The sequence below is a fragment of the Syngnathus leptorhynchus genome, chromosome 5, assembly GCF_054491065.1.
Source record: "Syngnathus leptorhynchus isolate UIUO chromosome 5, UIUO_Slep, whole genome shotgun sequence".
NCBI lineage: Eukaryota > Metazoa > Chordata > Actinopteri > Syngnathiformes > Syngnathidae > Syngnathus > Syngnathus leptorhynchus.
Window position 1 is genome coordinate 2,580,554 of NC_141199.1, and position 14,318 is coordinate 2,594,871.

General features: G+C 43.6%; 1 protein-coding gene across 10 annotated transcripts in view; it reads right to left on the reverse strand.

Annotated features, from left to right (window-relative positions):
- The window catches only part of LOC147056235 (uncharacterized), a 114,055-nt gene that overhangs the window by 8,794 nt on the left and 90,943 nt on the right, over positions 1–14,318 (reverse strand). For 9 of the 10 annotated variants that reach the window (XM_085912562.1, XM_085912563.1, XM_085912558.1 and 6 more), the window contains one exon: positions 1,952–2,458. The exons of the other annotated variant lie outside the window; for it this stretch is intronic. In XM_085912562.1, coding sequence (XP_085768688.1) covers positions 2,423–2,458 — 36 coding nt within the window. In that variant the 3' untranslated portion in view covers positions 1,952–2,422. Of the gene's footprint in view, positions 1–1,951; positions 2,459–14,318 lie in introns of those variants that run through there. 10 annotated transcript variants of the gene reach the window in all.

Below are 14,318 nucleotides of genomic sequence, written 5' to 3' on the forward strand. Positions count from 1 at the left end.
GAGTTATTCTAATACTTATTACATAAATAACACGTTTATAAAACTATCTGTCACTCCAATTCATTAAATCCATCGATCGTCCTTTATGCGCCGCGCCGCTGGCGTCGGACTCGTAAGTTGCATTTCTAATTATTCCACTGACCCATATAACGATATATTAAGTATATTTCAAATAACTATCATATTACAACAATATTATCAAACCATCTGTGTCACTCCAAATCATTAAATCCATCGATCAAATTCCTCGTTCTTTATGTCAACAACACCGCGCGTGCGCTGCAGAGATCTAGTATATAACTATATTGTAGCGTTAAAGTACCAGGAAAGACGTGGGTTTGGTAAACGGCTCTTTATTTAACAAAAGAGTTCAACGAGCAAACAACTACTGAACTTCCAGCCACGAAGGTAGAAGAGAGCTCCATAAATAGGACATCAGCCATGTCTGAGCCCCATCCACTGTCCCCGGACAGCCACCCGGTCGAGCGCCGGCCCCTGACTTCCATCCACGGAGGTGAAAGAGAGCTCCCGTCGAGAAGGACTGGGCGTGCGTAAAAGCCATAATAGTTTTTCAAACCTTCTGTGTCACTCCAAATCATTAAATCCTTCAAACTCTTTTTCCTCCGTGTCACTTACAAACAAAGCCGCGAATGATGCCGGTAGTACGTGGGGGGCCTTCGTCATCTTCGTCATCCCGTGATCGAATCCTTTGCCCTTTATGTAAACGACCGCTGCGCGGCATGGGTGACGTCACTTGCAGTTCAAATGACAGTAATCCCTTGCTACATTGCGGTTCGTTTATCGTGGTTTCACTACATCGCAGATTTTTGAATTTTGAAAATTTGTGAAAAAAACGCGACTTATAGTCCGAAAATTACGGTAATAAGGGCAGTTCAGTCCCTGTATCATCAATGCCAGAATTTGGTCCGGATTTCTGGCAGTAAGTCGGATTCGTTCACAGTGAGCTGCTATTTGTCACCGATTCTGTTCATAACTTTTTGGGATAGAATTTCTGCGCGCAGCCGAGGCATTGAGGGTATCCGGTTTGGGGACCTCAGCACCGCATCTCTGCCTTTTGTAGACGTCGTGGTGCTGTTGGCTTCTTCGCCGTGATCTCCAGCTCTCACTGGAGTAGTTTGCAGCCGAGTGTGAAGCTGAGACCATGGTCCTTAGTCGGAAAAGGGTGGAATATCCTCTCTGGATCGGGGATGAGGTCCTGCCCCAAGTGGAGGAGTTCAAGTATCTTGGGGTCATAGTCACGAGCCAGGGCAGGATGGAACGTGAGATTGACAGGCAGATCGGTGCAGCGTCAACGGTGATGCGGACTCTGTACCGGTCCATCATGGTGAAGAGAGAGCTGAGCCAAAAAGCAAAGCTCCCAATTAACCGGTTGATCTACGCTCCTACCCTCTCCTATGGTCACAAGCTATGGGTCGTAACCGAAAGAACAAGATCCTGGATACAAGCAGCCGAAATGAGTTTCCTCCGCAGGGTGTCCGGGCTCTCCCTTAGAGATAGGGTGAGAAGCTCAGTCATCCTGGAGGGACTCGTAGTAGAGCCGCTGCTCCTTCACGTTGAGAGGAGCCAGATGATGTGGCTCGGGCATCTCATCAGGATGCCTACTGGACGCCTCCCCGGGAAGGTGTGCCAGATATGTCCCACCGGCAGGAGAGCCTATGGAAAGCCCAGCACGCGCTGGAGAGACTATGTCTTTCAGCTGGCCTGGGAACGCCTTGGGATCCCCAGAATGAGCTGGACGAAGTGACTGGGGAGAGGGAAGTCTGGGCGTCCCTCCTAAAGCTGCTGCCCCCGCCACCCAATCCCGGATAAGCGGAAGAGGATGGATGGATGGACATTTTGAAAAAATAATGATAATAGTAAAAAACTGTTCAAAAAATTAAATGAACCTGAACTAGTGCAATAAACCCAAGACCAAAAAACTGTTCAATAAAGTTTCTTTAATGCACAGTACAATTGGTAGCAAGGTACATTAGTACAATATAATGAAAAAGCTGAAAAAAATGATAAATCATCTTTCATGTGTTATTTCTTGCCTCTTAATGTTGCAGTTTCACCATGTTCCTTGATCAGGAAACTGTGCATTTCAGTCAAACCAAGACAGTACAAAGAAAAAAATAAATCGAACCAGTGTGGTAATATCTACTTTAAATTATAATCAACTAGACTTAACTTCACAGAAACATAAGTGAACACAAATCATGCAGGTATAGAGGAGTTTGGAATTCCGTTAATTTTCCTTCATACCCAGACCATATCTTCTGCAAAGGAGTGAAATCTGAGCACACCATTACTAAAGCAACTGCTATTTTGGCAACAATGTTTTTTGCAGTGCCTTTGTTTCCAAAGACAACATAGATTGTTGTTCTAAAAGAACGACAAGTCATTCAAGCAGCTCTCAATACTATTGACCTTTTGTTCTTTTTGTCGCCAAGTATTTCTGCAAAAGAAAGAACAAAACAATTGAATTAGATAGTCAATTGCTTTATGTACACAGTGCTCACCATGAATTCTGCTGCAGCCCCTGATTTTTTTTTTTATCCAAATCAACTCGTCAGTGAACACGAGAGAACCCTTATTTTGAGGCGGTTTACTTATCTGTGGTTTAATTCTTGAGACTTACAATGTTCCATGTAGTATAAAATAATGTACCCGTAATTTTCGGATTATAATTCGCTCCGGAGTATAAATCGCACCAGCCATAAAATGCACAATAAAGTGAAAAAAAAAACATATATAAGTCGCAACGGAGTATAAGTCGTACTTTTGGGGCAAATTTATTTGTCAAAATCCAACACCAAAAACAGACATGAACCAGGAACAACAGGCTAACAACAGGCTAACGTGACATACACAAACGAGGAGCTGAGAACGGGCCTGACGTAACATTGAGTTATTCAAATAAGTATTACATAAATCACACGTTTATCAAACCATCTGTGTTACTCCAATTAATTAAATCCATCGATCGTCCTTTATGTAAACATTGCTGCGTATGCGCCGCATATACGCCGCGCCGCGTATTGGACTCGTTGTAAGTTGCATTTCTAATTATTCCACAGACCTATATAGAATATATATATATATATATATATATATATGAAGTATATTTCAAATAATATTATCAAACCATCTGTGTCACTCCTAATCAGTACAAAGCAAAAAATAAATCGAACCAGTGTGGTAATATCTACTTTAAATTATAATCAACTAGACTTAACTTCACAGTTATCGATCAAATTCCTCGTCCTTTATGTCAACAACGCCGCGCGCGCGCCGCACAGATCTAGTATATAACTATATTGTAGCATTAACAAAGTACCAGGAAAGACGTGGGTTTGGTAAACGGCCCTTTATTTAACAAAAGAGCTCAACGAGCCAACAACTACTGAACTGTAACGATAAAAACATATACAAGTTGCTACACGAAATAAAACACATCAAATAAATATAACATACCGTAATTTTCGGACTATAAGTCGCTCCGGAGTATAAGTCGCACAAGCCATAAAATGCACAATAAAGTGAAAAAAAAACCATATATAAGTCGCACCGGAGTATAAGTCGCAGTTTTGGGGCAAATGTATTCGTCAAAATCCAACTCCAAGAACAGACATGAACGAGCAACAACAGGCTAAACAATAGGTATGCTAACGTTACATAAACACAAACAAATAGCTGAGAATGGGCCTGACGTAACATTCAGAGTTATTCTAATAACTATTACATAAATAACACGTTTATAAAACCATCTGTGTCACTCCAATTCATTAAATCAATCGATGGTGCATTTAAACAATGCCACGTATGGCGCCGTCGGACTCGTCGTGATTTGCATTTCTAATTATTCCACAGACCCATATAACAATATATAAAGTATATTTCAAATAACTATCATATTACAACAATATTATCAAACCATCTGTGTCACTCCAAATCATTAAATCCATCGATCAAATTCCTCGTCCTTTGTCAACAACGCCGTGCGTGGCCTTGTCGTTATTCCACAGATCTAGTATATAACTATATTGTAGCGTTGAAGTACAAGCAAAGACGTGGGTTTGGTTAACGGCTCTTTATTTAACAAAACAAAAGTTCAACGAGGCAACAACTACTGAACTTCCAGCCACGGAGGTGGAAGAGAGCTCCATTGAATAGGACCGTGCGTGCATAAAAGCCATGTCCGAGCCCCATCCACCGTCCCTGGACAGCCACCCGGCCGAGCGCCGGCCCCAGACTTCCATCCACGAAAGAAAGAAAGCTCCGTAGAGCATGACCGGCCGTGCGTAAAAGCCATAATAGTTTTTCTAGTTCTCTTCTGTGTCACTCCAAATCATTAAATCCTTCAAACTCTTTGTCCTCCGTGTCACTTACAAACAAAGCCGCTAATGATGCCGGTAGTATGCGGAGCCCTTCGTCATCTTCGTCATCGAATCTTTGTCCTTTATGTAAACAACCGCCGCGCTGCTGACGTAATTTGAGATTCAAATTACAGCAATCCCTTGCTACATCGCGGTTCGTTTATTGCTGTTTCCCTTTTTTTTGGGGGGGGGGGGGGGGAATTTTGAAAATATTAGGAAAAAAATTCAAATATAAGTCGCTCCTCAGTATCCCCAGCCAAACTAAGAAAAAAAAAACGCGACTCATAGTCCAAAAATTACAGTAAAGATGTTTTTCAAACCTTGTGTCACTCCAAATCATTAAATCCTTCAAACGTGGGGCCCTTTCTCATCTTCGTCATCCCGTGATAGAATCCTTTGTCTTTTATGTGAACAACCGCCGCGCGGTGCCGGTGACGTCACTTGCAGTTTAAATAACAGTAATCCCTTGCTACATCGCGTTTCGGTTACTGCGGTTTCACTACATCGCGGATTTTTGAATTTTGAAAATTTGTGGGAAAAAAAGTCGCTCCTGAGTATAAGTCGCCCTTCCCCCCACCCAAACAATGAAAAAAAAATGCGACTTATAGTCAGAAAATTACGGTAATATATTTGCTAAACTTTCATGTGCATATAGACATTTTTGGCAACATGATCAAAGCAACATGACCAAAAAGTCATTTTCCTTTACTCTACACCACATGTCAAACTCACGGCCCGCGGGGCACATTCAGCCCGCCGCGTAATCATATCCGGCCCGCAAGATCATTTTACATTATCGTTATAAATAGCCCATCGATATGAAGCGCTGATAACACAATACTGCACAGAACTACAGATCCCATAATGCAACGCTTTGGCTGCCTTGCCGCGCACTTCCCGCGTCAATTAAGTCTAGCTATTACAAGCTATTACGAAGATAGCCGTTAGCCGAAGATAGCCCTCACAATGCCGAAGACAAAAGTTGATTCTGAAAACAGAGCCTTTAATAACCAATGGGAGGCCAAGTATGTTTACTGACATTGCCGGTAAACCCATGTGTCTCATTTGTGGAGCTAATGTGGCTGTAATTAAAGAATTAAATCTAAGACGGCACTGAGAGAAAACATAAGGATAACCTGAAAGACCTGGATGCAGAGCAGAAGAAACAGAAAGCAGATGAGTTAAAGCAGAATCTGACATTTCAGCAGAAGTTTTTTACCCGTGCAAAATCACAAAGTGAAGCTGCAGTGAAAGCAAGTTTTATCGAGGTAGAAGAGATCGCCAAATTAGCGCGGCCATTTACGGAAGGAGAATTTCTGAAGAGCTGCATGACCAAGGTGTTCGACGTCTTATGTCCAGACAAAAAGCAGATATAAGCCTGAGTAGAAATACAGTTACTGATCGAATTTGTGAGATTGCCTCAGATTTAAAGTTAAAGTCCCAAGTTAAAGTCCCACTGATCGTCACACACACATCTGGGTGTGGTGAGATTTGTCCTCTGCATTTAAACCATCCCCATGTGATTTTGATCAATTCCCTGGGGGAGAGGGGAGCAGTGAGCAGCAGCGGTGCCACGCTCGGGAATCATTTGGTGATCTAACCCCCCAATTCCAACCCTTAATGCTGAGTGCCAAGCAGGGAGGTAATGGGTCCCATTTTTATAGTCTTAGGTATGATCCGGCCGGGGTTTGAACCCACGACCTTCCAGTCTCAGGGATGACACGCTACCACTAGGCCACTGAGCTGACTACAGTTGAGTGAAAGAAGCAAAGACTTTATTGCCTACTCTCTTGCTGTGGATGAAAGTACTGACATGACACTGCACAACTGGCTATCTTCATCGGTGGAGTGGACTTCAATTTGTGCGTAACAGAGGAAGTAATGGACATTAAATCAATGCACGGCACAACGACTGGAAGAGACATTTTTGAAAATGTATGTAAAAGTGTAACCGACATGAAACTGCCCTGGGACAAACTTATTGGACTTACAACTGATGGAGCACCGGCTATATGCAGTGAAAAAAATGGACTCGTGGGAAGGATGCGAGTGAAGATGCAGGAAGAGAACTGTACTGGTGAATTACCGGCATATCACTGCATCATAAACCAGGAAGCACTTTGTGGCAAAGTCCCGAAGCTGGACCATGTAAACCGTAAACTTTATCCGAGCAAAAGAGTTACTTAAATCACCGTCAGTTTCGGTCCTTTATGCAGGAGATAGATTCAGAGTTTGCCGACATTCCTTATCATACAGAAGTGCGTTGGCTAAGTCGGGGGAAAGTTTTCAACAAAGTTTTTGTGCTCAGCATGGAGAGCAAAATATTGAATATAAGTTATCTAAGGTTTAAGCTTGTTTCAGAATAATAATCCTGTCTGTTTTTATTCATATTTATGTTCCAAAAACATTTAGTTTTAGTGTGTTCAATAAATGTTTACCCTGTTCGGCCCGCGACCTAAAGTGTGTTTCGAATTTTGACACTCCTGCTCTACACCGTGTGCAAAATTATTCGGAAGTTGTATTTTTGAGGATTAATTTTACGTTTGAACAACTAAAGTGACCGCAGTCAATCCAAAATGGTAATAAACTTCAATTTGATTAATTCATAAAGTAAAACTGGCTTTTTAAGAAGAAAATCTGTGTGTGCACAATTATTGGGCAACTATTAGTGTACAGAGGTATTATGCAACTAAATGAAAAACGACCGTGTTCCCACATCACTTGTTTATTTTCATCAGTTTAAGTGAGAACAATAATCAAACAACTCAAAATTTACAAATTGACATTAAAAAAAACAAAAAGGAAAAAAAGAAAATCAATGACCAATATAGCTAGCCTTCTTTTGAAAAACAGCCAAAAGCTTTCCATTCATGGATTCTGTTTCTTGATCTGCAGACAATCAACTTTCCGTGCTACAGCAACCACAGCCTCCCAGACATGGTTCAGAGAGGTGTACTGTCTTCTTCCACTGTAAATCTCCCATTTGAGAAGGGCCCGCAAGTTCACATTAGTGTTTAGGTCAGGAAGAGGGCCATGTCATCATTCATTTATCTCAAAGGCCTTTATTGGCTAGACATGTAGTGGAGCATTGTCCTGCATGAAAATCATTATCTTCTTGAAAGATGCTGACTTTTTCCTGTACCACTGCTTGAAGAAAGTGTCTTCTAAAAACTGCCGGTAAGTTTGGGAGATGACTTGGAGTCCATCTTCAACCCGATAAGGTGCAACTAGCTCATCCTTAATACCAGCCCATGCCAGTCGAAATGGAGCTCTGTGCCCGACACTGATCCAGCAACGGGCCTATCCATCTGGTCCGTCAAGAGTCATAAAACCTTTGGAAAGTCCATCTTGAGATATTTCTTGGCCCAGTCTTGGCATTTCAACGTGTCTCTTGTTTAGTGGTGGTCGGGTTTTAGCTTTTTTTTTACCTTGGCCATGTCTCTGAGCACAGAACACTTTGTACTTCTGGACACTCCAGGTAGGTTGCAGTTCTGGAATATGACAACACTGGAGGATAACGGGTTCCTGGTGGCTTCACGGTTGATTCTTCTCAAATCTTTGGCAGTTAATTTTTATCTTTTCTTCTCAACACATTTCTTGCTACCCTGTTGACTATATGCAACAAAACGTTTGATGGTTCGGTGATCACGCCCCAATATCTTGGCAATTTCAAGAGTGCTGCATCCCTCTGAAAGACTTTTCACAATTTTTGACTTTTCAGAGTCAGTTAAATCTCTTTTTTGGCTCATGTTGCCTGAGTAAAAGATGCTGCCTGATAATTATGCACACCTTGATATAGGGTGTTGACCTTCTTAGGCCGAACCCTCCCTCATTACACAAATACACTTCACTTGATTTGTCAAAATAATTACATACCGTATTTTTCAGACTATAATAAATTAGATTTCTTCTCCAATAAATGGCCCATTTGAAAACTTTGTCCATATATGAGGCGCACCGGACTATAAGGCGCACCATTAATGCAATCACAATATAATAAGTTGAAATAGTGAAAACAATAACAATATATCAATAATGTTAATATCACACAACACACAACTTACTTTAATAAGTACAAAACAAAACAGTCAGGTAGATCAGTAAACTTTAAAAGTTAGTTAAATTTTAAAATAATAACAAATTAACAATTTTATGAAAGTTGAATGAATTTTTCATTAGAGGTATTAAGTTTGTTTTATTGTTGTATGAATAAGAAGGGTGATATTGGTGTTTGTGACTGCAGTAAACAGGCCAGGTTGCATCATGTCAGACTTTTAATCCAAATCAAATCATTCTCCATTTTATCTTTTTTATTTCAACTTCAGACGCAAAAAATTACTTTATAATATAATCACAAAATAATGATCCATTGTCTTTTTAATTCATGATTCATAGTCTTCAGCGGGCCACTGATGATTAATTTTATGACACAATGCTTCAGGCCAGTTTAAATTTAGACGTGGGCCGCATTTGGCCCGCGGGCCAGAATTTGATCCATATATAAGGTGCATCTGACTATAAGGCGCACTGTTGGCTTTTGAGAAATTTTTAGGTTATTAGGTGCGCCTTATAGTCAGGAAAATACGGTACTCTAAGCAGTGCCATCTTGTACATTTTTGAGAAGTTCACATAATCACTGTGACGTAGTGTATGACACTGTATTGTTTATTTTTACTTGTTTCCTGGTCTAGTTTACTTTAAAATAAAAAAATAAAATAAAAAAACACATGGGCACGTATATCCATAAGAAAGAGAGCACTCCTACTCATGTCAGGTTTCATACTATTCTTTACAGGAAAAGATTTACGTCAGCATTTACCCTCAAATTGCACCCAGCTCCTATTTCTACAAAGCAGGTGCCACCAATTTGTCATGGTTGCTTAATGTGCGAAAACCATTCTTGATCCTCACCCAGATTCATATCATCATCATTATAGCTTGTCACGCCAATCAGCCAACCATTATAGGGTGTTCTGCATGCTCGGAGGATATGCTATATTCATGTTATCAGCGGGCCAAGGGTTTATCCTTTTACCACCCACAAGATCGCAATTGGTTGGACTGTTTTGGCGTGTGGTGTTAGGATTGGTCTCCTTATGGATTAACAGGGTCACAACGACAACGTTCCTAACTTGACAAATGTCAAAATATCATACTCTAAAAAGATTATAAACAAAAGTCCCAATTTTTTTAAAAATATATATTTTTCTATTCAGGTTGTCTTTTCTCAAAGCCTTTTGAGTTGTGCTCATGTCATCAGTATGTATTCTATATACCCACCTACCATCTACATTGCTGGTATTAGCACTCCTGCAATTCTCTCAGATAATGCTCAATTTCTTCCAGAAAATGATTGCAATTACAAATTATTTGGTATTAATATCTTCATTTATTTTGCTTACAATGAAAAAACACACCAAAAATGGAAAAAAACTCAAATCATTTGTTATTTTACACAAAACTCCAAAAATGGGCCGGAATAAAGTATTGGCACCCTCAGCCTAATATGTGGTAGCACAACTTTTAGACAAAATAACTGCGAACAACCGCATACCATCAGCGAGTTTCTTACGCTGCTCTGCTGGAATTTTAGACCATTCTTCTTTGGCAAACTGCTCCAGGTCCCTGAGATTTGAAGGGTGCCTTCTTCAAACTGCCATTTTGAGATCTCTCTACAGATGTTCTATGGGATTCAGGTCTGGACTCATTGCTGGCCACTTTAGAAGTCTCCAGTGCTTTCTTGCAAACCATTTTCTAGTGCTTTTTGAAGTGTGTTTGGAGTCATTGTCCCGCTGGAAGAACCAGCTTTCTCACACTTGGCCCTACATTACGCTGCAAAATCTGTTGGCAGTCTTTAGACTTCATAATGCCATGCACGCAGTCAAGCACGCCAGTGCCAGAGGTAGCAAACCAACCCCAAAACATCAGGGAACCTCCGAAATGTTTGACTTTAGGCCTTGTTTTTTTCCTGTAAACTCTATGTTTATGCCTTTTCCCAAAAAGCTCTATTTTTGTCTCAACTGATCAGAGAACATTTTTCCAAATGTTTTTGCCTTTCTCAGGTAGGTTTTGGCAAACTCCAGGCTGGCTTTTTCATGTCTCTGGGTCAGAAGTGGGTTCTTTCTGGGTATCCTACCATAGAGTTTGTTTTCATTCAGACGCTGACAGATAGTACGGGTTGACACAGTTGTACCCTCGGCTTGAACTTGATTGGATGTTAGTTGAAGTTCTTTATCCACCATCCAAACAATCTTTCATTGAAATCTCTTGTCAAATTTTCTTTTCCGTCCACATCTAGGGAGGTTAGCCACAGTGCCACGGGCTTCAAACTTCTTGATGACACTGCACACGGTAGACACAGCAACATCCAGGAAATTGGAAATTGACTTGTAGCCTTGAGATTGCCCATGCTTAGTCACAATTTTGCTTCTCAAGTCATCAGATAGTTCTTTGGTCTTCTTTCTTTTCTCCATGCTCAATAGGACAGGACAGAGGTTGAGTTACCTTTAATCCATTTTAACCGGCTGCAAGTCTCATTCAGTGATTGCCACCACCTGTTACCTCACCTATCACCTGTATGTGCCACAGTTAAGTAACGGGTGCTGTTGTTAAGTACACAAATCAGAGAAGCATCACATAATTTTTCAAAGGGTGCCAATACATTTGAATACCCCTTTTTAATGTTTGGTGTGGAATTATATCCAACTTGGCTTTTTGACCATTTGTTTTTTAGTTTTAAATTGAAGAGAAATGAAATTTTATTATCAAAGCATTTGTAACTGCAATCATTTTCTGGGAGAAATTGAGCATTATCTGGCAGAATTAAATGCTGCCATAAAAATTATGAACAGAATCGGTGACAAAGGGCAGCCTTGGCGGAGTCCAACCCTCACTGGGAACGAATCCGACTTACTGCCGGAAATGCGGACCAAACTCTGGCATCGGTGATACAGGGACCGAACCGCCCTTATCAGTTGGCTCGGCACCCCGTACTCCCGAAGCACCCTCCAGAGAACCTCCCGAGGGACACGGTCGAACGCCTTCTCCAAGTCCACAAAACACATGTGGACTGGTTGGGCGAACTCCCATGCACCCTCGAAGATCCTGCCGAGGGTGTAGAGCTGGTCCACTGTTCCACGGCCAGGACGAAAGCCACACTGCTCCTCCTGATTCCGAGGTTCGACCTCCCGACGGATCCTCCTCTCCAGTACCCCTGAATAGACCTTACCAGGGAGGCTGAAGAGTGTGATTCCCCTGTAATTGGAACACACCCTCCGGTCCCCCTTCTTAAAGAGGGGAACCACCACCCCAGTCTGCCAATCCAGAGGCACCGTCCCCGATGTCCACGCAATGCTGTAGAGGTGTGTCAGCCATGACAGCCCCACAACATCCAGAGCCTTTAAGAACTCCGGGCGGATCTCATCCACCCCCGGGGCCTTGCCACCAAGGAGTTTTTTAACTACCTCAGTGACTTCGACCTCCGAGATTGGAGAGTCCGCCTCAGAGTCCCCAGGCCCTGCTTCCACAATGGAAGGCGTGTCGGTGGAATTGAGGAGGTCTTCGAAGTATTCCCCCCACTGACTCACGACATCCCGAGTCGAGGTCAGCAGCACACCATCTCCACTGTAAACAGTGTTGACCGTGCACTGCCTCCCCCTCCTGAGACGCCGGATGGTGGACCAGAATTTCCTCGAAGCCGTCCGGAAGTCATTCTCCATGGCCTCGCCAAACTCCTCCCACGGCCGAGTTTTTGCCTCGGCAACCGCCGAAGCCGCGTTCCGCTTGGCCATCCGGTACCTGTTAGCTGCCTCCGGAGTCCCGCAGGCCAAAAAGGCCCTATAGGAATCCTTCTTCAGCTTGACGGCATTCCTTACCGCCGGTGTCCACCACCGGGTTTGGGGATTGCCGCCACGACAGGCACCAACAACCTTACGGTCACAGCTCCGGTCGGCTGCTTCAACAATGGAGGCGCGGAACAAGGTCCACTCGGACTCAATGTCCCCCGGGACGTGGAAAAAGCTCTGCCGGAGGTGGGAGTTGAAGCTCTTCCTGACAGGGGATTCTGACAGACGTTCCCAGCAGACCCTCACAGAGCGTTTGGGCCTGCCAGGTCGGAACGGCATCTTCCCCCACTATCGGAGCCAACCCACCACCAGGTGGTGATCAGTTGACAGCTCCGCCCCTCTCTTCACCCGAGTGTCCAAAACATGCGGCCGCAAATCCGATGACACGACTACAAGGTCGATCAACGAACTGCAGCCTAGGGTGTCCTGGTGCCAAGTGCACACATGGACACCCTTATGCTTGAACATGGTGTTCATTATAGAAAATCCGTGTCGAGCACAGAATTCCAATAATAGAACACCGCTCGGGTTCAGATCGGGGGGGCCGTTCCTCCCAATCACGCCCTTCCAGGTCTCAGTGTCATTGCCCACGTGAGCATTGAAGTCACCCAGTAGAACGATGGAGTCCCCAGAAGGAGCGCTCTCCAGCACTTCCTCCAGGGATTCTAAGAAGGGTGGGTACTCTGAGCTGCCGTTCGGTGCATAGACACAAACAACAGTCAGGACCTGTCCCCCCACCCGAAGGTCGGAGGGAGGCTACCCTCTCGCTCACCGGGGTGAACCCCAATGTGCAGGCGCCCAGCCGGGGGGGCAATAAGTATGCCAACACCTGCTCGACGCCTCTCACCGTGGGCAACTCCAGAGTGGAAGAGAGTCCAGCCCCTCTCGAGAGGACTTGTACCAGAGCCCAAACTATGTGTGGAGGCAAGTCTGACTATGTCTAGTCGGAACCTATGTCCGCAGGCAATAAATTAAATTTTTTAAATTGCCTGACAGCATTCATTTATAAATACACAAACACGCGCGCGGGCGCGCGCCCGCGCGCACGCACGCACACACGCACACACGCACACACGCACACACACACACACACACACACACACACACACACACACACACACACACACACAGACACACCTATTTGTGTTTTTTTGTTATGTTGCATTTCAAAATATTATTTTAGTTTTTTTTTTTTTAAGACAAAATCAGAACACATGCCTTTTATGTTGTTTTACTCGGATGTCAACTGCCAAACTTTCTTTCTTTCACACACTGTGTGCACATTAGGCAAATTGTAATTTTGAGGATTCATTTTGTTTTTGAACAACTACAGACCCCAAACTTGACGACTTAAGAGAATAAAAGTGAGATTCTAGTGAGGTCTACCGTCGATCATCGGACACGTAAGTATGGCTGCGGAACAAGAGGTTTGTACTGCTTCGTGCACCAACTGCACCCTTCTGTTAGAGAGGTTGTCCCTGCTAGAGGGACGTGTCCGCCAGTTAGAGCAGAATAGTGCGATAACAGTAGATGTGGCGGACACAGTCGCGGACTGTAGTCAGCCCGCTAGCCCCGTTAGCATTAGCCCCAAGCGGCTTGCTAATCGCGATGAGCCAGGTAAGACGCATAGCCGTCCAAAGTCATCTCGGTCTACTGGCCCCCGCACCTTGGTCATAGGTGACTCCATTACCCGAAATATCACGCTTAAAAATCCAGCCACGGTAATGTGTATTCCTGGGGGCAGAGCACCCGACATAGAAGCTAATCTTAGGGAGCTGACTCGCAATAGGACTAGTCAACAGCGTAGTTCCAACAACACTAGCTACTCTGATATAGCGTCAGCGCCAATGATGTTAGGATGAGGCAATCTGAGATCACAAAGAGAAACATAGCGAGGACTTGTGATCTCGCCAGAAAGATAAGTCGGCATCGAGTATTTGTCTCTGGCCCCCTGCCTGGGAGAGGCTCTGATGAGAGGTTTAGTAGATTAGTCTCCCTTAATCGATGGATGGCTGGGTTCTGTAAAAAGCAGGGACTGTATTTCATAGATAACTGGTCCTCCTTCTGGGGCCGCCCCGACCTGCTGAGGAAGGAC